Source organism: Mesoplodon densirostris, chromosome X, assembly GCF_025265405.1.
Source record: "Mesoplodon densirostris isolate mMesDen1 chromosome X, mMesDen1 primary haplotype, whole genome shotgun sequence".
Classification (NCBI taxonomy): Eukaryota; Metazoa; Chordata; class Mammalia; order Artiodactyla; family Ziphiidae; genus Mesoplodon; species Mesoplodon densirostris.
The window spans coordinates 136017875-136041348 of NC_082681.1; the positions used below are offsets into that span (position 1 = coordinate 136017875).

The following is a 23474-nucleotide window of genomic DNA, read 5'->3' on the forward strand; positions in this document are numbered from 1 at the left end:
CTTAACAGCTGGAAAGGAAGTAGATTCACGTGACCAAGCTCTCCAGAAATAGTTAAAAAGTTTTTCAGTCGCTGCCTCGAGTATGGGTTGTTAAATTGAATGTTCCAGTTAATTAAAATTAGATTAGGATTTCAGTTCCTCTGTACTTTTAAAAGTGCTCAGATGCCACATGCAGCCAGTAACTCCCATCTTGGGAAGCAGACCTGGAAAATACACCCATAGCGTCCTGTTCCATGATGAGATAGGGTTGGTTCACATGATACCTGTGTCCCTCACATCGTAGAAACAGCCCCATTTGTGGGAAACGATTTGGAAGCTGTTTTACACTAAATGATTAGTCTCTGATGGTTTTTAGAGAGGGGCTATCCTAGGATCGCTTTTATCATGCAGTTATTTTTTAAATTAATTTTTATTGCAGTATGGTTGCTGCTTTAAAGTGTTGTGTTAGCTTCTGCTGTACAGCAAAATGTATCAGCTATACATACACCTATATCCCCTCATTTTTGGATTTCCTCCCCATTTAGGTCACCACAGTGCTGAGTAGAGCTCCCTGTGCTATACAGCAGGTTCTCATTAGTTATCTATTTTATACATGGTATCAATAGTGTATATATGTCAATCCCAATCTCCCAATTCATCCCACCCACCCCCTTTTCCCGCCTTGGTATCCATACATTTGTTCTCTACGTCTGTGTCTCTATTTCTGCTTTGCGGGTAAGTTCATCTGTACCAGTTTTCTAGGTTCCACATACATGCATTAATATACGATATTTGTTTTTCTGACTTCCTTCACCCTGTATGACAGTCTCTAGGTCCATCCATGTCTCTACAAATGACCCAATTTCGTTCTAGGATGCTGTTAAATGCAATCTGATTTTCCCCTATAGAATTTCATTTATTGCATGACTAAGAATAAAACGGGATGGTTTTACGTAGAAGAGTGTGAAGACTTTATATAGTTTTAAAAATTGGTTTTATGGCATTGATGCTGCCCCCTACTGGTAACATGTGGTATATAGTCCACCTGGTAGTTTTTTTTGGTTTTTTTAATCATTTTATTTGGAAGCCCTGATGCAAACAAACCACCACTAAAATGTTTCACAGATTAACTCGGTGATAAGTTTCACCAACCGTCATCATTTTACAGCTGAGAAATCTGAGGCCCTGAGAGGTAAGGTGGTTTGTGTGCATCCCCACAATAGCCAAGCGGTAGTACCTTAGGGCTTCCAGGTTAAATTTATTTCCCTTACCAAGAGCCTCTGTTAACGGAAGCACCTCAGAGGGACAGTTAGGAATGAAGAGTGGATATGGGGACCACTTGCCTCTGCTGGACCCCTGTGTCTGCCACTCTCCAGCTGGCAAGATTGAGTACGTTGTATGTTGTTACCACCCGTGTGCCTTGGGTTTGCTCCTCTGTGGAGTGAGAATTGTTCGTACCCTGTAGGGTGATTGGTCACGATGGATGGGTCTGCTCACTGGAAAGTATTGGAAAGAACGGAAAGAACGGTTCCTCTCATGTAGTAATCATTGAGTAGACAAGAGGTGGTTCTGACTTTATCATGCCCACCCTCACCTCATCATCGTCACCAACATCGCTACCACTGTCATCACCATCCTCATCTCCATAGTTATCACCTTCATCACCACCACCATCCTCATCACCGTCATCACCATCATCATCACCATCATTATCACCATTATCACAATCGCCATCGTCAACATCAACGTTGTAATGACCATCATCATCATCTCCATAATTATCACCTTCATCACCACCATCACCATCATCACCATCACCTTCATGATCACCACCATTGCTCTGGACTGAACTTGTGTTCCTCCAAAATTCATGTCTTGAAGCTCCAACCCCCACTGTGGCTGTATTTGGAGATCACGTTGTTAAGAAGTAATTAAGGTCAAATGATGTCATGACAGTGGGGTCCTAATCCCATAGGATTGGTGACCTTATAAGAAATGTATTTCTCCCAGTTCTGGAAGTCCATGACCAGGATGCTGGCTGATTTGGTTCCTGGTGAGGCTGTCTTCCTGGCTTGTAGATGGCCTCCTTCTAATACAGTAGAGAGATCTCTCTCTCTTCCTCTTCTTTTAAGGACACGAGTCATTGGATTAGTCCCAGTCTTAACCGGATTACATCTGCAAGACCCTATTTCCAAATACATTCACAGGTACCGGAGTCTAGGACTTTTGGGAGGGGAACACAATTCAACTCAGTGGGGATGCCATGGAAGGCAGTGGGGGAGTCGGAACACATGAGCAATTGGACGTGTATTTTACAGAGCATACTTGGATAACGGTCTTCCACCCCCAATTGTGGTGAACCTGATAACAGTGAGAAAACTGAGAGTGGCGGGTGTCACTTTGCCCTCTCTTCAAGAGCCAAGTGAGCAGAAATGATAAGACCAGGGGCATCGATAATTCACAGCCTGGACCAGCACTCTCCCAATAACATCCCCCACTGTCTGTCTTGTCTTAGCATATTTACTGCAGTATGAAGTTCTTTCTAGTAGTTTATGACTCTCTACATCCAAGAAGCATGGGAGCTTTTTGCAGGAAGCTTTTTTAAATATAAAGAGAATTCTCTTAAAAGGAGAAGACTGCTTCCTTCTTGCAGTAATCGTCTGCTATGAACCTGGGTGTATAAATGTTTGTTAGAGCTCCTGCTTTCAATTCTTTGGGGGCATTAACCAAGGACTGAAGTTTCTGGGACTTAGGGAAATTCTCTTTAACTTTTTAGGGAACTGCAGTACTGTTTGAAACTAAGGCTTTAAGAATGTTTACTGCAGTCTGAAGCTCTTTCTAGCAGTTTTTGCCTCTCTACATCCAAGAAGCCTGGGGGCTTTTTGGAGAAAGCTTTTACTTGAATGAGGGGGTCAGGCTACCTGAGTTTACTGAGAAACTGGAAAGTCATACGGCCTTCGATCTGTGCCCCATACCCCCAGGATGAAGCCAGGAAGAGACTCACCTTTCCACATGTAAGCGGAGACACCACACCTAACACAGATACAATTATCTGCACCCACCTCCACCTGGTGAGGACATCAGCTAAGCGCCAGGCTTCCAGCTAGATTCAGGCAACCGTGGATGTGCCCCACCTGGGAATGCAGCATTAACGGGCCAGTACCTAGATCGTTCAGCAGAATTAAAGAATTTCATGAGCCAAAGCAACGAGGGTTGACTTTGAGTTGACTCAGCTGGCTGTGGCGGGAAGGAAGATGCTCCTAAGCTTAAGGCTTGGGGACAAGAAACTCCTAGCTGGACCGCCAGGTGGTTCTGGGCACCCTGACGGGACGTCACTTGAAAAAGCCCAGCAGGGAGTGTGAGCCCCTTCCCGCTCGACTCCGTGTGGGAAGAACCCACGTCTCCCATCTCCTTTCCTTCCTTGAACTTACGGCCACCTGTTGCACCCGAATTCCTGGCTGGTTACCAGACCATACAGTCTCTGTCTGCGCCAGTGTAATGTGACCCTCCGTTCCTTCCATAGGATTTGAAATTGGAATGGTACTTTGTATCACCAGGGGTTCTAGGGAAATGGGAAAGAGTCTGTCGTGTGAAAAAAGAATCAGAGATCGGGAATGGAGAGGTGTCATGGAGGAGGGAAGCAGGGACCCAAGAGCACCTTTGGGTGGGTTCCTGTAGAGAGCCCAAGACCCCCAACACTCCAGCGGACCTGGGGAGGGCTCGGACCAGATGCACTGCTTACACAGCAGGGTCAGCGTGAGCTCGATGATGGGCAGAGAAACAGAGAGAGTGGACATACATATCAGTGAGCAGATACTGTTACTTTCTTTACATTAAACGTGCAAGATAGGGGTTTCTTCTGTCGATGCTTCATCATTGCATCTCTTGTTGGAGGAGTTCTTTGCAAAGGATATTTTCTCCCTCCTAAGATGCCGTTCCTTTCTACCCGTCTACGGACAGGTGCCAGACACAACGGCAGCACTAGGCAACCCGGGCACACGTGGTCTGGACCTGGGCTGCAGCCCGGAGTTTTTAAGTGGCTGCCCCAGCGACATGCTCCTTGGCGGAAGCGTGCCAGCTGGACGTGGCTCCCACACGGCTCTGTCTGGACTTACTGGTCCCGGATCCTTTCCAAACCCGCCCTTGGTCCAGCTTCTGCCGAGGTCCTGGCTACCTTACCTTGACTCTGGGTATCAGACACCTGTTCCTGGATCTCCTGCCCACGGGGACACCCTCCTTTCTTAACCTTCGGTCTTTGCACTTTATAAAATTTTAATTGGGGCAAAATATAGATAGCATCCAAGATACCATCTTAACCCATTTTAAGCATAAAATTCAGTGTATTAATTACATTCAGTACGTGGTACAGCCGTCCCCGCCATCCATCTCCAGAACTCTTTTCTTCTTGCAGAACTGAAACTCTGTCCCCGTTAAAATGGGCCAGTTCCCCTGCTTCCTCACCCTCAGCCCCTGGACCCACCATCTACCTTCTGTCTCTATGAGTATGACTCCTCTGGGGCCTCATGTAAGTGGCATCATTAGGTGTTTTTCCTTTTCACTGAGCATAACGTCTTCAGGGTTCTTCCATGTTGTAGCAGGTGTCAGGGTTCCCTTATCAAGGCTGAATAATATTCCACAGTCTGGATATATTACATTTTGTTTATTCATCCATGAGGGACACTTGGGTTGCTTCTCCCTTGTGGCTGTTGTGAACAGTGCTGTTACGAACCCACGTGTACAAATATCTCTTCAAGACCCTGCTTTCATGTCTCGTGGGTGTATGCCCAGGAGTGGGATTGCTGGGTCATAACAGTGATTCTATTTTTAGCTTTTTGAGGACCCTCCATCCTGTTCTTCGTAGTGGCTGCAGCATTTTACATTCCCACCTACAGTGCAGGAGTGTTCCCTTCTCTCCACATCCCCGTCACCACTTGTTTTCTGGTTTTTTGATAGTAGCCATCTGCACGGGGTGAAGTGGTCACCTCTGCACTTTTGACTCTTTCCTCTCGCCGATCCCAGGGCAAAGTCACAAGGAGAACCTGAAGTTCTTCCTCACGGAAACCCCATCGCACCCCCTTTCTGAGCTGTAGCTGCTTGTCTACGTGACATGATGTCATCTCTCCAAGCCTGAGGGGGCAACTGGGTGGTCAGCCTGTTTAAAGAGATAAACATGGACATCATTATGACAATGTTCTGGACCTCCAAAGCTGTGTTTCCAAATGTTGTGTTTCCCTGGCCATCATTTAGCTTGTAGCCCGTCACATAGCACAAGTTATAAAACCCGGTGTGCAGTGTGAAAACCCCAGGTGCTTTAGAAGCGGAGGTGAACTGGGTGAGGGCTGATGTGATATGGCCCACATGGGGTGGGTGTTTGGCTTCTGGGACCACCATAACAAAGTACCACAAACTAAGGGGTTTAACCCAACAGAATGTTACAGCCTCACAGTTCTGGGGGCCAGCGTAGGAAATCAAGGTGTTGCCAGGGCAATGTTCCTTGTAAAGGCTCTAGAAAACCATCTGTTCTGTGCCCCTCTCCTAGCTTTTGGTAGCCTCACGTGTTTCTTGGCTTGTAGATAAAGAAGATAGGAGATGTGTATAAAATGGAATATTATTCAGCCATAAAAAAGAAGGAAATCTTGCCATTTGGGACAACATGGTTGGACCTTGGGGGCATGAAAGTGAGATAAGTCAGTCACCGAAGGACGCATACTGTAGCATCTCACTTACGTGTGGAATCTAAAAAAGCTGAATTCGAGATCCCACTCCTGGGCATATATCCAGAAAAGACGAAAACTCTAATTTGAGAAGATACATGCGCCCCTGTGTTAATAGCAGCACTGTTTACAATAGCCAAGACATGGAAGCAACCTAAGTGTCCATTGACAGATGAATGGATAAAGAAGATGTGGTACATATATACAATGGAATATTACTCAGCCATGAAAAAGAATGAAATAATGCCATTAGCAGCAACATGGGTGGACCTAGAGATGATCATACTGGGTGAAGTAAGTTGGACAGAGAAAGACAAATAACATATCATATCACTTATATGTAGAATCTAAATAAATAATACAAATGATCTTATTTACAAAACAGAAATGGACTCACAGACTTAGAAAACAAACTTATGATTACCAAAGGGGAAAGGGCTGGGGAGGGATAAATTAGGAGTTTGGGATTAACAGATACATACTACTATATATAAAACAAATAACCAACAAGGACCTACTGTATAGCACAGGGAACTATATCCAATATCCTATGATAAACCATAATGGAAAAGAATCTGAAAAAAAATATGTGTTTAATTGAATCACTTTGCTGTACACCTGAAAGTAACACAACATTGTGAATCAACTATACTTTAATTGTTTTAAAAAACAGCTGAACTCATAGAACCAGAGGTAGAATGGTGGTTGCCAGGAGCAGGGGATGAGCAGAAGGGGAAATGGGTGAAGGTACCAACTTCCAGTTATATGATAAATATGTTCTGGGGATTTAGTGTATATCATGATGACACACACACACCAAAACCACAAAACAGGCCGATGACATTGATTGCCATGGACTTTTACCCAATGTAAGAACATGGGATGGAACCAAGCGGTTTCCAGATCTTCTTTGTGGTTTAACAGCCCAGCTGTCTAAATTGCACTTTTGGGACGAGAAAGTCACCATTCAGACTTTGGCTAAAGGCTCTGATGGAGCTCATAGCTCATCTGTCACAGCAGCATGTTCCCTGGCATCTCCTTTGGTTGCCCACCCCCCCTTTTTTTTTAAGATTTTCTTGATGTGGACCTTTTTGAAGTCTTCATTGAATTTGTTACAATATTGTTTGTTTTATGTTTTGGTTTTTTTTGGCCACCAGGCATGTGGGATCTTAGCTCCCTGACCGGGGATGGAACCTGCACCCCCTGCCTTGGAAGGCAAAGCCTTAACCACTGGACCGCCAGGGAAGTCTATGGTTGCCCTTTTGGTTGTTAATCACTGTTACTGATCTGTCATATAAAATGTGAACATGACCTTAGTGTGTTATTTTCCTATGCTTTGGACACAGGTTTTTTTTTTTTTTTTTGCAGTACACGGGCCTCTCACTGTTGTGGCCTCTCCCGTTGCGGAGCACAGGCTCCGGATGCACAGGCTCAGTGGCCATGGCTCACGGGTCCAGCCGCTCTGCGGCATGTGGGATCTTCCCAGACCGGGACATGAACCCGCGTCCCCTGCATCAGCAGGCGGACTCTCAACCACTGCACCACCAGGGAAGCTCTGGACACAGGGTTTTTAAAAGTTTAATTTTCCCTCTTCTAGCCGACGGGCTGGAGCACACAGGGACCTGAGAGGTTGCAGACCTCAAGCAGAGTCTGTTGAACGGGACCCTGAGGTGATCAGAGCTGCCTTAAATGCAACAGGAGGTGTAAGGGACCGGGTTACCCAATATGTGATCCTTGGGGTGTGGCAGAGAGAAACTATGTGGCTTTAAAAAATTCCGTTAAGATTCGTATAACACAAAATCCACTGTGTTAGCCATTTTAAAGTGAAGAATGCAGTGGCATTTAGCACATTCACAGGGTTGTACAACCATCACACCTGTTTAGTTCCACAACATTCTCATCCCCCCCCCCAAAGGAAGCCCCCTATGCATTACCAGTCACTACCCCGCCCCTGACAACTGCTAATCTCCTTTCTTTCTCAGTGGATTTGCCGATTCTGGATATGTCATATAAATAGAATAATAAAATACACGTCCTCCTGGGTCTGGCTTCTCTCACTGAGCATCCTGTGTTCAAGGTCCATCCACGTGGTAGCCTGTGTCAGAGTTTCACTCCTTTTCATGGCTGAGTCATATTCCACTGTGTGCATGGACCCCATGCTGTGTATCCATCATCCACTGATGGCTCTTTATCTTTTTTTTTCTAAATTGAGGTATAATTGGCGTATAACATTGTATTAGTTTCAGGTGTACAACATAGTGATTGGATATATGTATCTAGTATAAAATGATTTTCCCCCGTAACTCTATAATTAACATCCAACACCACACCACACAGCTACCATTTTTTACTCTTGATGAGAACTTTAAACATCTATTCTCTTAGCAACTTTCAAATGTACAATACAGTATTATTAACTATATAGTCACCACGCCATATGTTACAACCCCAGGACTTAATCTTTCAACTGGAAGTCTGTACCTTTTTTATCTTTTCACGGGTGAATTTTTGTTAGCAAAATCCTCCATACTGAGATATACAAATAAAGAGAAAATTAGGAAAATCGGTATTTTCCATAGGGCATAAAAATTTAGATATTTCAGCAGAAATGTTACAAATTATAAGTTTTAATTAAACGTTGGGGCTTTTTAAAGTACAAATAGAATTCTCTTAAAAGGAGAAGACTGCTTCTCCTATCTGTTGTGAAAAAGACAGGTCTAAGGCAGCACAGGGAAGGGATGACCCAAATAAAAAACAACCACCCAGACGATCCGGCTTGGCTGGTTGGAATCTCTTGCTTTCAGCCAGCTGTCCTCTAGGTGGGGCTAAAAGCTAATTTTTTTTACAAGTCTCAACTCCTGGGGAGAAAATCCTTTCCAAAGCTGTCCACCCCGTTTAAACCCCAAACATCCCCAGAGCCCCTTAACCTGAGGATTTCCAAAAGCCACCACGGATACTAAAATGACCACGAACCCACAAAAACACTTCAGACCTTTTGCAGAGCAGGTGGAAAAGACACTTAGCTGTCGCTTTGTGTTTCCTCTGGGGGAAGAGAACCAGCTCATTTATTCATAAAGCAGACGTGTGGGTTCCTGAGGGTCGTTCCCTTGAGTCAATCCTTGAATCCTTTTTCCCATTGTTTTATGGGAAAACAGGGACTGGGGGGTTTTGCTTCTGAGCAGCAAAGGTAAGCACCACGAACAAGACACAGCCGTGATAACAGGGCCGTTACTCAGATTCTTTTTCGGTTACAGAGTGTTTATAAAGGCCAGAAGTCAGGGGAGACAAGGTTACTGTCTTTATCCACCGGGCGAGGGTTTAAGGCATCTTGTTGATCCATTCAGTGACTAACCTTCAGTGCTTCTGAGACGCATGCACTGGCCAAGCATAGCTGAGTTTTGTGGACCCCCTTCTCTGCCCACAGGACGTGGACCCTTTGCGGGACGCCCGAGTACCTGGCCCCCGAAGTCATCCAGAGCAAGGGCCACGGGAGAGCCGTGGACTGGTGGGCGCTCGGCATCCTGATATTTGAGATGCTCTCGGGGTGAGTTGGCTTTCCATGGAGAAGTCTGCAGCGAGTCCCTGCCCCACTCGCTGGCCCTGGGGTGCTCAGCCCGCCCCTAGGATGGGGCACTGGGGGTCGGGGGCAGATTCTCGGGGTCGGGTCGCACGGCAGTTTCCCGCTGCTGGTGATGGTGATATATGAACTGACCATTCAGCTTGATTTCCTAAGAGTAAAAGCGCAGGCTTGAAGGACCCACAGGGCACAGCTGTCGAGGTCTTCTATCCTGTCTCTAAGTGTCCCTGTCTCCCAAGAAAATGCTGTTCATCTCCTGCACGGACACTCTGGGGTGATTTCCAGAGCTGGGTAACGTACATGTTGGATAACGCAACTGAGTACGTTATGCACGGATAGTGTGCCAGAACGGAAAAGGGGTGTTCTTCCCTGAAATGCGAAATGTGCCTCGGGGGAGGTTAGGAATCACGTTGCCCCTGGTCCAGATAGCCGAGAGTCGGACTGTTTCTCAAGGGGTTGGCATGATTAAATATTGAAGTGTGGCTTCTGCATGAGACGTGCAGGATGGACACACAAAGCAGGCATCCCCCTCGTAGAAACTGGGGACCTGGGGATTCCTCCTCGTCCTGTGAGCGCGAGGCTCTTCTGTCTGACGTGCAGACAGAAGTATTCCGTCCACACTCCCGCCCCTTCCCTTTCTCCTGCCTTCTTTGGCGGCTGTGCTTTTTGCTGGTAAGTTTTGCAGACACTGAGTTTACTCTGGTTTTAGTAAAAGCCGGAGCCTGTTCCATGCCTGTCTGGTTCCCTGCAGGGCTGGTCCACAGCTTTCAGTTGGAGAGAAAGATGGAAAGCGGCCTTCTCCTGCCTTGAGTGTGGGAGCAGCCGGCGGGGAATCTGTGCAAACCTGTCCGTATTCGTCTATCAGTCATCCCATCTCTTCATCACCTATCTATGGTCTATCTGGCGTTTGTATCTAGTTATCGTCTGTTTATCTATCATCTGTATCTGTCGTCTTTGTATATCTTCTCTATTGTATCTGTTGTCAACTCTGTCATCTATTTACATAATATACCTATCTCCCCACTCTTGTCACCTGTTTGTCATATTTACCTGTCATCTAGTTTGTCATTTATATCCATCATCTATCTACCTATTTGTCTGTCTTACTATCTGTACCTATTTACCTCTGACTGTATATCTGCTATCTATCATCTATATGTCATCTATTCTATGTATCTATCATCTGTCATCTATCTATTCTATCATCGACCTGTATCAATCTCTCTCTATATATTTATTTTTATCTACCTATCACCTATTTATATCTATCTCTAACTGTATATCTATTAATTTTTAGCTGTCTGCCTTTCTATCAATCATAGATCAATATCTATCAATCATAGATCAATATCTGTCTATCATAGATCAATATCTACCAATCATAGATCAATATCTATCATAGATCAATATCTATCATAGATCAATATCTATCAATCAGATCAATATCTATCAATCAGATCAATATCTATCATAGATCAATATCAATCATAGATCAATATCTATCAATCTATCTAATCTTTTCCATTTTCCATTGCTCTTTAGTCAAACACCTCTAGCAAATCACATAGACCCAAATTTCTTCATAGGCACCCTAGCCCAGGAAGTCCTAATCAAAGCAGAACGCTGAAATAAATAGCATGTATGGTCAATCCACCAAGAAGGTAGAGAAATTGTACATCTCTCTGCACCTGTACTTGATCAGCTTCCACACTCGGGCCAGCAGCATACCTTCCTTCCTGTACATTGCCGACCACGAGAGGGCAGCCTTGCCCGAGGAGAATTAAATCCCGGCACCTAGTCAACGTTTAGCAGAATGGGGTCCATGTGTCCTCTGTTTTGTCTTTATTGTTAGGATGGAGTATAATAGTACAGAATATAATAATGCGGAATAGCATTAGGAAAGGCAACGTTGGAATGTAATATACTATTAGAACACAGTATTGATAGACTATAACAGAAAATTATTAAAATAGAGTAGAATAAAGTAAGTTAGGGTAGAATTAGAATATAATATTAGGATATACTAGAATTATTATAAGGGTTATTATATAAACATAAATATTAGAATTCTAATAATATGCTATTTTAACAGTAACTAAGATACTCTTAAGATATATTAAAATAATATTCTAATTACTATTGGGATGTAGTATATTAAAATATTAGAATATTAGAAAATAGAAAATATTCTATTCCAGTAGAATGTTAGCCATACAGTTCTAGTATTCTCAGAGAATATTGGGAATTCAGTAGAAAATAATGTAATTAGAATCTATTACTAGGTCCTATTATTAGAATATTTGGAGATTAATAATTAAAACCCTCTCCTAACCTAGAACACCGTAAGCTGAACTTTGCATTTCATAAAAGGGAACTGTTTGTTCACATTCAGCATATTTTTGTTTTCCACATCTCCAGTTAGTCAGGCTTGTCTGGGTGGTATTCTCAGAGACATCCGTCCCTGCCCACACTGCACGCCTGGCTGACCCTGGGCTGTCCCTGAAGTCTGGCCAGCCTCTGCTCTCGCCTGGACCAGCCCCGAGTGTCCTCATGTCTCCTCCAGCTGCCCCCTGCCCATGACACCTCCCCCTGGCAGCCACTGGAGGGGTCCCTCACCGACACCCGCCAGGCCACGTCCTTCTCCCTAGCAGCCCTCGAGGGGAAGGACCCAGAGCTCCTCATTATACGAGGCTCTGAGTCGGTCTGTACAAGACCTGCCCACCTTAGACGGAGGCCTGGTCCCTCTCCTGGGATCGCAGGCCTTCCTGCTGTGCCTCCAGCACCCCATGAGGCATTGCTGTCCCTCTCTCTGCCAGCCTCCTGAGGGCATCCCCCCGGCTGGTCCCTTCTCTTCTGGTCCTCACGATTCAGGCTCACCTGTAACCTGCCCTCAGAGCCCTCCTCCGCTGCTCCCAGCCACGCTCCGCCCTAGCACTCCTTTCTGTTCTCTCTGGAGCACTCAGTGGATCTGAAACTATCTGGTTCTGTGTGTTGATTGCCCACGAGATCACTGGATGGTGCAAGCTGCTCTTCTCACCCCCTTGAACCCAGACGTCTTTGGTGGCCAGTGGGAGGGAGTTATCATATAGATGGTGGAGATGGCCTTTTCTTCCAAGTCCCCATCTCCCGCGTGCTTGTTGGATTTCCATTTCCTGTTTTGGCACCTTTAGCAAGATCAGGCTAGACTCTGTCTTGTCTCTTTGCTTATTGCTTTCATTGGCGGGCGAAATGTTTCATGAAGTACAAGAAGTACATTTGTTGGGTACAACCAGCTACATGATTAGGTATGAGAGCATGTCGTAACTGGGATTTTATTTTCATCGAGTAAGAAATGTTTCGGTTGGATTGAAAATAGGTGGCCCATTCATGGGCTTTCCCAGGAGCACCCAGCTCAGCCCTGATGTCTTTCATCATCGGCTCCTTTCATATCCACCCATGTGGAGCGTTTCAGTCACACGCCTGTTTTTCAGGAAGATGGAACTAGTCTGCATTTGGAGCTGCATCCATGTGGAACATTAGCTGCAGTGCAGTGGTTCTCAAAACATTTCAGCCTCAGGGCCCTAAAAATTTCCAGTAACCATCTGCCCTAAAAGTTACTCCCTTCCTAAAAGTTATGAAAATGCCCCTAAATATTAGTATCGACCCCAAAGAGCTCTCATGGATGCAGGTTATATCTGTCAACGTTCACCACATTTGAAAATTAAACTGAGATTATATATATAAGTATATAAGTTTATATGTAAAAGCATATCTTATACATAAGGTGATAAAATAATGGTTAACATAAATCAAATTTTTAATGAAAAAATAACTATGTCCTAGTATTAAAAATATTTAGAGAAAAGAGTGACGTTGTTTCCCATGTGCATTAGTTTCTTTTATGTCCAGCTTAACTGCGGGCCACTGCGTTCTTCCCTTCTCTCATACTCTGTCTGGTGTGATTCGTTGTTTTGGTTGAGGTATATGACGAAAATGCAGCCATATTCAGATTTATAGTCAGAGAAAGGGAGTCACAAGTCTCCTGAAAAGGCCTCGAGGAACCCGACTCTTGGTTGTGGTGCGCGGGCTTCTCATTGCGGTGGCTTCTCTTGGGAGCACGGGCTCTAGGCGCACAGGCTCAGTAGTTGTGGCTCACGGGCTCTAGAGCGCAGGCTCAGTAGTTGTGGTGCATGGGCTTAGTGGCTCCGCGGCATGAGGGATCTTCCCGGACCAGGGCTCGAACCCGTGTCCCCTACATTGGCAGGTGAATTCTTAACTACTGCGCCACCAGGGAAGTCCAAAGCATGGAGTCTTAAGCACTGGACCACGGGGGACGTCCCAGGACCAGCATTTTGTAACAGGGGTCTCTGGGTGTCTGATGAAGAACACGAGGTCACAACAACGATGGTGCCTGTTTCTGGACAATCCATTTTTTTTTACTGGAAGATTTAGGTAGGTTGAAGGTATCTATAAAAAGAATCCAGAAAGATGATGGAGAAAATGGCAAATTGGCATGAATTTTTCAGACGAAAGTCTTGAGCCTGCCTTCATGGGGCTGAGCAGGTTGTCCTTCTGACTACATCTCACCACGGACAGTGCAAGGTGCATATAATGCCGACTTCTGTATGGTGAGCACCCGTTTATTAAGAATTGGAAGGATTCGGGCTTCCCTGGTGGCGCTGTGGTTGAGAATCTGCCTGCCAATACAGGGGACACGGGTTCGAGCCCTGGTCGGGGAGGATCGCACATGCCGCGGAGCACCTGGGCCCGTGAGCCACAACTACTGAGCCTGCGCGTCTGGAGCCTGTGCTCCGCAACAAGAGAGGCCGCGATAGTGAGAGGCCCGTGCACTGGGATGAAGAGTGGCTCCCGCTTGCCACAACTAGAGAAAGCCCTCGCACAGAAACGAAGACCCAACACAGCCAAAAAATAATGAAAGAAAGAAAGAAAGAAATAATTTTTTAAAAAAGCCAAGCATTTGAAGCCCTTAAAAAAAATAATTGGAAGAATTCTGTTGGATTAAAGGCAGAGATTTGAGGGCACTTTCTCTGGCTACTTTCCACATGCCGAGTTCTCTGATAACGCCTTCTGCGTGCTTTTTCCTTCAGGCAGGATCTGTTCGTGCTCACTTAGTATTGTTTTTCCCGCTTGTTCAACTTCTGCTAACGTACCTTTCCCACGATAGTGTCTTGTAATGCCAGCTCCCCCAGAGCACTGTGTGCCACATTCTCCATGCACGTGGGTAGGTATGTGTGACACATTTTCTCGTGGCCCCATTTCTGAATGTGTATCTGTTTCCCCCAGTGAAATCATACAGCTGCCTGTACTCAGACAGGGCCGCCCCCCAAGATAGGAATATGACTCCCCCAACCACTGTTAGAGGAAATGCCTGACACACGCAAAGGGCTAGCTTGGGATTGATGAGCTTCAAGGCGTTCACGGTTGGCGAGGGTTGGGTGTCTCCCGGCCTGGCTAGTTTCTCAATCCGTGGAAGCTGGTAACTCTGGAAGCACAACTGGCCAGAGTAGTTGTAGTTATGAGACCGTAACAGCCAGTGACCCCAAGAGGTACAGCTGTGGTCTTACGGACCCTGTGCTCCTATTCACGCCCAAGTGTAAAGCTGAGGGACGAAAGTATCACATAAGGAAAGAAGGCTATTTTATGCTACACGCAGCTGCATTTCTACATTTATTTAGAATCTTCCATTTTTCTGAGGAACCTACCTATTTTCCTTCCACTTTCCCATTCATTTCTGTTTTTGTACTTCATATTTCTGTTCTTTATTTTTTAAATATTTTTCGACTCTCTTCTCTGTAATATATTTGTGTATTGGTTTCCTGGGGCAGCTGTAACAAATTTCCACAAACTGGGGGGTTTAAAACAGGAATTCATCCATCCTCCCAGTCCTGGAGACCAGACGTTTGAGGTTGAGGTGTCCCAGGGCTGAGCTTCCCCCGGAGGCTCCAGGGAAGGCTCCTTCCCGCCTCTTCCAGCTTCTGGGGGCTCCAGGCGTCCCTGGGCTTGTGACCACATCCCTCCCGTCTCTGCCTCCGTCTTCACAGGGCTTCTCCTCTGTGTCTGGGTCTCTCCTCTTCTGTGTCTTATAAGGACCCTGTCATTGGATGTAGGGTCACCCTCATCCAGGAGGACCTCATCTCAGACCCTTCACTTCATCACATCTGCAAAAACTCTGTTTCCGTATAAGGTCCCATTTAAGGTAGTCGGGGTGAGGACATGGATGTAACTTTCGAGGCCACCATTCCACCCATGATACCCTGTTTCTCTTTAAAAAAAAAAAACACGAGTTGATTTGGAATCAACACAAGAATTATTTTTGATCATTGAGATCTGCCATCATCAGTCAGACCATCATTTGAAAACTCCCCTTTATATTTCAGTTGCTTATTCTACTGAATTAGAAGACCTCCTTCTAAAGAAAGTAAATAGAGGTTATGCTTTCGAGTTGAAGGTCTTTGCCTTGAGCACTCTGAGGAAGTAACAAAAGTATACTTTGTGCCCAGGGACATGTGGCTATCTAGTATATATTTAGTGGTTTACTTCTAGAGTTTCTTGGATTTTTCTTGGTCTTCGCAGTTGTTAGTATATTTCTTCTTTAGCTTATGTCATGTTTTTTTGTTTTTCCATTTCCAGATTTTAGAAAGGCTAGGTCTGTTAGTTTCTATAACTGGACTATAGTCTTTAATTGTGGTAACAGTGCTGCAGATGATACATAAGTGTATGGCATGGCCCTGTGCCAGTACAACTTTATTGACCAAAAGAGGCTGTGGGCCATCATTGGCCAACCCCTAGTGTAGATTTTTGTGCCTAAAATCATAAACTGGAAACCAGCCTTGCTGTCACTCACCTCTCAAAGTAGGATGGAGGTGAATTCATCGACTGTGGAGATTCACATACTGGCTTCTATAAAGTTAGGAAGTACCTGAGCCAAAGAAATATGATACAGTGTAACCTATCCTCTTACATTTGGCCTGTGTACACTTAATTGAGCACCTACTGTGTGCTACACACTCCCGTATGCAGCAAGGATACAAAGAGGTCCACTCATGGTCTAGTTGGGGAAACATTTTTAATGGCACCCTAGTGACCTCATAGTTGGTCAGATGGCCTCATGGTCATTGCCTTTTCTTTGCTGGCCCATCCTCTGTACTTGGGCTGCAGTGCTTCACGCTTGGCCTCTTGGAACCATCTCTTCGAAGCTGGTCTGGAGCCATCCATGGACTCCAGGATGCGAGGAGAGAGCTGCCGTGAAATAAATTCTGTTCTGCCTGGGTCAGGCGGAAAGAGTCATCCTTAACAAAGCAGGGATGTTTTCCACACTTGCTCGCCACTAAAAATAGATGTTTATGTTTCTAACAGGTTTCCTCCGTTTTTTGATGACAACGCATTTGGCATTTACCAAAAAATTCTTGCAGGCAAGATAGATTTCCCCAGGCATTTAGACTTCAGTGTCAAGTAAGTAAACCGTTTCCCTCCTCATTGGGTGTGTTTATTTTGAAAGCATCTAAGAAACCCCAGTTATGGCATCTGCCGAGCAGGGTACCATCCTGTGTTATTCCCTATGCTGGGCTGAAGCTGTTTTGACCGGTAATTTTTTCCACCAAAAGGGAAAAGGTTTTCATGACTCTGCTGGGATGAGACTTCACCTTTTAACGACTCTCAGCCCTATTTTATACCGTTTAAAATAAAGGACACTTACAATTAGCAAATAAAGGCATTTGTTATCGTATTTAATAAGAGAGCTGTTTTGTTATTTGACAAGAAGGGTGTCCTTCCTCCTAGCTAGAGTTGCGGTTGGCCCAAGTGTTGATGGCTTTAGCAGAGTTTATCTTTTCTCTCCTGCTTAAATTATTTTCATTCTTAAAGTCCTTTTCTCCTGCTAGAATTTTGAGTTACGCCCTCGTTGTTTCAAGAACTTTTGCATTGCTTCTGTGTTAAACTTTGGGTGTGCATTTTTGTGGCAATGGGGGGGGGGAAGCCAAATTTTTTAAAAGATAAGAATGCTTTAGGTTTTCCAACGATTTTTCCAACGACCTCACTCTGTGTGTCAGCTTTTAGCCATTTACACTGTTGTGAGTCCTAATTTATAGCTGTTTTACTGTATTTCCCAGATATGTTGATAGGTGCTTCAAACTTCTGCTGATCCCCAAATGGGGTTAATTGTGTTTAGTTGAGACCTAAATTTTTCTCTCTTTTTTGCTACATATTTTTAAAGTAACCTGTGGAAATTAAGTTCAGAGAAAACTTATTTCATGACAGTGATCAGCTGTGATCCTGGGGCCACTGGCTACATCTAGTTTTCTGGATGCATCTAGTTTTCTAGATCCTGGGGCCACTGGCTGCATCTAGTTTCTTAGTGATCAATGTACTTACCTTAAATAGAGATTCTCAGTATGAGTCAAGGATGGTGTTCTTCTTGGTTCGTGTGGGCTGGAGCTTGTGTCGTGTTTGACCCACCAGGTAGGTTTTAAAAGATTTTAGCCAGAAAAGGAGGCTCCAGTTAGACATAAATTATCCGGAAGGGAGACTTCTGTGTCATGAATGGTCCGACAGTAAGGTGACAAGGGGAATACAGCACTCAAAAGTCTATTGCTCTAGAAAGAAATGAAGAAATGTGGTCTAGGATTTCTCTCCCAGGCTTCAAATCCCATCATTGTTGAGTGACATTGTTTCGAATGGATGGCAAAACACTTTAAAAATTGAGTTATTGGTGGGGGTGAGGAAGGGCAGGGGGAGGGTATTAAGAGAAGACAAAATAAAGAGAAAAAAATAAAGTTGAGTTATAAATGTATCAACGATTGACCAATGATTTGATCCGATTAGCGCCTACTCACACCCATGGGCACTGCTAGGTGATGGCCCCTGTAGACTCCCTGGAATTCTCCTGGGTACACCTGGGGCTTGTAAATACCCGCTGCATGTTGGCGGGACCTGCCCGCGATGGGTATGACTTCGCTGTTGCCGTGGGTGCACGTGCTCCAAGCAAGATAAATATGAACTACCTCCTGTGTCCTCATAGTCTGCTTCTTTCTTTTGTAAACGTGTGATGGTCTTAGGCAACACAGAAGATCATCAGACTGCATCCCCTTGCTCTTTCAAGGAAGGACTTAAATTCTTCCAGGAGATGTTTCCCCAAGAGAAGGGAAGGTCCATAAATCTTAGGTCAGGGCTTCCCTGGTGGCGCAGTGGTTGAGAGTCCGCCTGCCGATACAGGTGACGCGGGTTCACGCCCCAGTCCGGGAAGATCCCACATGCCGTGGAGTGGCTGGGCCCGTGAGCCATGGCCATTGAGCCTGCGCGTCCGGAGCCTGTGCTCCGCAACGGGAGAGGCCACAACAGTGAGAGGCCCACATACCGCAAAAAAAAAAAAAAAACTTAGGTCATTTATTTGCTTATGTTACTATATGTATTTTTTTTTTTTTTTTTTGCGGTATGCGGGCCTCTCACTGTTGTGGCCTCTCCCGTAGTGGAGCACAGGCTCCGGACGCGCAGGCTCAGCAGCCATGGCTCACGGGCCTGGCCGCTCCACGGCATGTGGGATCTTCCCAGACCGGGGCACGAACCCGTATCCCCAGCATCAGCAGGCGGACTCTCAACCACTGCGCCACCAGGGAAGCCCCTATATGTATTTTTAATGGTTAAAATAGTAAATTTTATTTCTATTTTACCACAATTTTTAAAATCCATTTTGTTTTATTGAAGTATAGTTGATTCACAATATTGTGTTAGTTTCAAGTGTACAGCAAAGTGATTTGGTTATACATATACACATATATGTATATACATATGAATTCTTCTTCAGATTCTTTTCCATTATAGGTTATTACAAGATATTGAATATAATTCCCTGTGCTATATAGTAGGTCCCTGTTTATCTATTTAATATATAGTAGTGTGTATCTGTTAATCCCAAACTCCTAATTTATCTCCCCCCACCCCCTTTCCCAATAAGTCTGTTTTCTATGTCTGTGAGTCTGTTTCTGTTTCATAGATAAGTTCACTTGTATCTTTTTTTTTTTTTCCTGGCCATGAGTGCAGCATGTAGGATCTTAGTTCCCTGACCAGGGATTGAACCCATGCCCCCTGCATTGGAAGTGCAGAGCCCTCACCACTGGAAGGGAAGTCCCTGTATCATTTTTTAGATGCCACATACAAATGACATCATATGATATTTGTCTTTCTCTTCTGACTGACTTCACTTAGTATGATCACCTCTAGGTCCATCCACATTACTGCAAATGGCACAATTTCATTCTTTTTTATGCTCATGTTCATATATTGAGTACGTTTCCAACGTTTTGTGAACAAGAAGATGTCATAGAAAGAGAACACACCTAAGCATAATCTCCGTCTGGTCTCCTGCCAACTCCCCGTCTTTTTCTCATAGTTTACTTTCAAGAGAGAAGCAGCAGAGACTGTTCTGGAATCCTTAGGGTTAGGGTTAGGGTTAGGAAATGGGTACAGTTTAGGGTACAGGATAGGGTATGACAACGGGTTAGGGTTAGGGTATGTGTTAGGGTACGGGTTAGTGTTAGTGTACGGGTTAGGGTACGGGTTAGGGTTAGGGAACGGGTACGGTTTAGGGTACAGGTTAGGGTATGACAACGGGTTAGGGTTAGGGTACGTGTTAGGGTACAGGTTAGTGTTAGTGCATGGGTTAGGATTTAGGGTATAGGTTAGGGTAAGGGTTAGGGTTAGGGGACAGGTATGGTTTAGGGTACTGGATAGGGTACAACAATGGGTTAGGGTTAGGGTATGTGTTAGGGTATGTGTTAGTGTTAGGGTAAGGGTTAGGGTTAGGATTAGGGTACAGGTTAGGGTTAGGGTTAGGGACGGGTACGGTTTAGGGTACAGGATAGGGTACGACTATGGGTTAGGCTTAGGGTACGTGTTAGGGTACGGGTTAGTGTTAGTGTACGGGTTAGGATTAGGGTACGGGTTAAGGTAAGGGTTAGGGCTCATGTACGCAGCTCCAGGCACTTCCTCTCACATCCCCAATGAGGGGACTCAGCAAGGGCAGGAACCTGGGACCCTTTGCTGCCCTTGATGATGACAGATCGTAGTTGAGTAAAATTTTGCTTCTTCACGTTTTTGCCTGGATCTTCATGAGCTGGCTGAGAAGCAGAGCCCGAAGGAGTGATTTCTTACCAAAATGATTGTCACCAGGTAACCCTGAGGGTAGAATTTTGACTGAAGTTTTTCAGGTCCTTTGTGGGTTCCTACAACCTCGGCATTGGACCGTGTCAGCGTGTTGGCCTGGGCAAATGTCTCTTTGGATGAAGCTTAAGATTCCTTGCAGGAATATATATAATTGAAAAGGAAGTAAAAGCTTTGGGGCTTGGTGCCAACTTGGTAGAACTCATATTTATTTACAAGTGTTTCTCTGTGTCTGAAAGTGGCCGAGGAGAAGCCAGCTGGCACCCGGGGAGTCAGTAGGATTCAGAATTTCAGCCACGGTGAATCAAGGGCTTGCCAGTGGACTCACGGCCATTCCAGGATGGAGGTGCCCACCTGTCACATCTTGGATGCTTGCAGAGTTCCTGTGTGGCTTTGCCATATCGGGTGGCCCCTTTTCCTTTGCACCTTTTGCCTTCAGGATGGAGCTGTTTCGCAAGCATCTAATTTTATATATTAAATAAATCTTTGATTTTCTTGTGATCCTGGGACAGGCAGCTTTAAGGATATGTACTCCTAGGGCTGAGGGTGCTGTACATAATAGGGAAAAAGAAGAAAAAACACATGGATTTGGGGGATGTTTTGGGAGTGTGGTGTTTGGATGTTTTGGGAGTGTGGTGTTTGGTGACCTTGTTTTTTTTTTTTTGGTATGTCAAAATAATGAAGGGGTGACTCACTAAGTATGGGAAAGTTACCTTCATTTCTCAGCGCTCTTGTATCCCTCTGCCTTGCACAGGAGTAAATTTCCTCTGTTTTCGATGGACACATCAAAATCCTAGCCTTAAGGCTAAATCCTAGCCTTAGGTGAGCCAGTGTTCTTGGGTTTTCTCTTTGAGATGGATTTGGGAAAACGTCTAGAAGGACTCCAGTTCTACTTAAGGATACACAGTGTTGGGAAACTCTGTGTTACAGTGATGCCTTGACAGAGTTGGACATCAGTAGGAACCTGGGAGATTTCACAGTCCACATGTGAGGAACCCTGGGTCCCTGGTCCCTCATATTTATCACCTGACGCATCTGAGCCTCCTTAGCTGGTCCCACAGTGCCCAGGGCGTAGCTGGAGCCTGGGTTTGTGCTGTTCACCCCAGGGCATCGTTGGATTCAGGAAAGCTGAGATGCTTAAAGCTGAGTCGGGAGTTTTTGATTGTCCTGGAAAACATCCTTATATGCTTGAAGTCCCTGGATATTATTATACACAACGTACTCAGCGTATTAGATACTTAAACACACAGAATATACTTTTTACTTCCTTAACTGTTACTCTGAGAAGGTAGCCCATCTTCTGGAAGTCTTGAAAACCATTTCCAGTTTCCCATCATAATTGACCGTCCTGCTGTATTCGGATACTGCCTGCTATTTATTTATTTATTTTTAAACAAGATTATTTATTTAGTTAGTTAGTTATTTAATTTATTTTTGGTTGTGTTGGGTCTTAGTTGCGTCACGCAGGATCTTTGTCGAGGCATGAGGGACCTTTTGTTGCAGTGCACGGGCTCTTCGTTGCAGCGTGCAGGCTTCTCTCTAGTTGTGGTGTGTGGATTTTCTCTTCTCTAGTTGTGGTGTGCAGGCTCCAGGGCACGTGGGCTCTGTAGTTGTAGCGCGCGCGGGTTCCAAAGTGCGTAGGCTCTCTAGTTGAGGCGTGCGAGCTCAGTAGTTGTGGCATGCAAGCTTAGTTGCTCTGCGGCATGTGGGATCTTAGTTCCCTGATCAGGGATCAAACCCATGTCCCCTGCACTGGAAGGGGGATTCTTTACCACTGGACCACCAGGGAAGTCCCCCGTCTGCTCTTTAGAGGGAGGATCTAAGTGAACCAGCACACACGAAAGGGATCCAATGAGTTTACATGCTTACGGGAAGGCAAGGATGGCCAGACAAGAATCCCACAAATAAGCAGACCCACAGGGCAAAGCGAGACCATCGATTTTGGTAAAAGCACATGTCGTGTAGTCGGCGGCGGTAGCCTGACTCGTATGTTTGAAATGAAGCCTCACCATCCCCAGGGCAGGCGCATTTTCTCTTGCTCCAGCTCTGGTTCAAAGGCTATTCTTCTCTATGATGATTTAATCAACCTCTTCCCCTTAGCTAGGTCCCTCTCGCACCTCTGCGCCGCAGAAATTCTTTAGAAACAGATAATCGTTAGAAAGAAGCGTCAGAAAGCGTTCAGCCAGTGTGAACCATCGCGCCAGTGTCCACGTTGCACGGTGTGGATTTTACTGCTGTTGACCTGCTGTGTTTGCATGGGTCCGTATCAACATGGCTGTGTTTTTGTCTCCGTCTCCCACACAGAGACCTCATTAAGAAATTGCTTGTTGTCGACAGAACAAGGAGACTGGGAAACATGAAGGTGAGCGTTTCCGTCCGTATGTGTTAAGTGGTGTTCGTTATAAGTGCCTGTCATCTGACGTCACACACTTCAACAAAGGCAGACCATTCATGTTCAGTCCTTGGTCCAATTCCACATCTGGGTTTCTGGGGCATGCAGAATCAACGTGGGTCTACACCCCATCTCCTTGTCTTTCCAAAGGAGCCAGTGACTCAACAGTGATCTGTAGGTTACGAATCATGACTTTACTTACTTTTATATATATATATATATTTTTTTTTTTCTGTACGCGGGCCTCTCACTGCTGTGGCCTCTCCCGTTGCGGAGCACAGGCTCCGGACACACAGGCTCCGCGGCCATGGCTCGCGGGCCCAGCCGCTCCGCGGCATGTGGGATCTTCCGGGATCGGGGCACGAACCCGTGTCCCCTGCATCGGCAGGCGGACTCTCAACCACTGCGCCACCAGGGAAGCCCCCTATATTTTTAAACAACATTGTTGAGGTATAATTCACATACCATCCGGTTTACCCGTTTAAAGTGGACAGTCCAATGGCTTGTAATGTCTTTGCAAAATTGTGCAACCATCACCACAGTTTTAAAGAACAGGCTTACCCCTTCCAAAAGAAACCCATACCCTGTATCCTGTAGCTATCACCTCTCTATCCTTCTATCCGTCCTGGTGGTAGGCAACCACTAGGCTACTTTCTGT

General features: G+C 45.3%; 1 protein-coding gene across 1 annotated transcript in view; it reads left to right on the forward strand.

Moving 5' to 3' along the window:
* PRKX (protein kinase cAMP-dependent X-linked catalytic subunit) overlaps window positions 1-23474 on the forward strand; it is an 83839-nt gene that overhangs the window by 52577 nt on the left and 7788 nt on the right. Inside the window, exons 4-6 of the mRNA XM_060087809.1 lie at window positions 9118-9237; window positions 16627-16722; window positions 22729-22786. Coding sequence (XP_059943792.1) covers window positions 9118-9237; window positions 16627-16722; window positions 22729-22786 — 274 coding nt within the window. The remainder of the gene's footprint in view (window positions 1-9117; window positions 9238-16626; window positions 16723-22728; window positions 22787-23474) is intronic.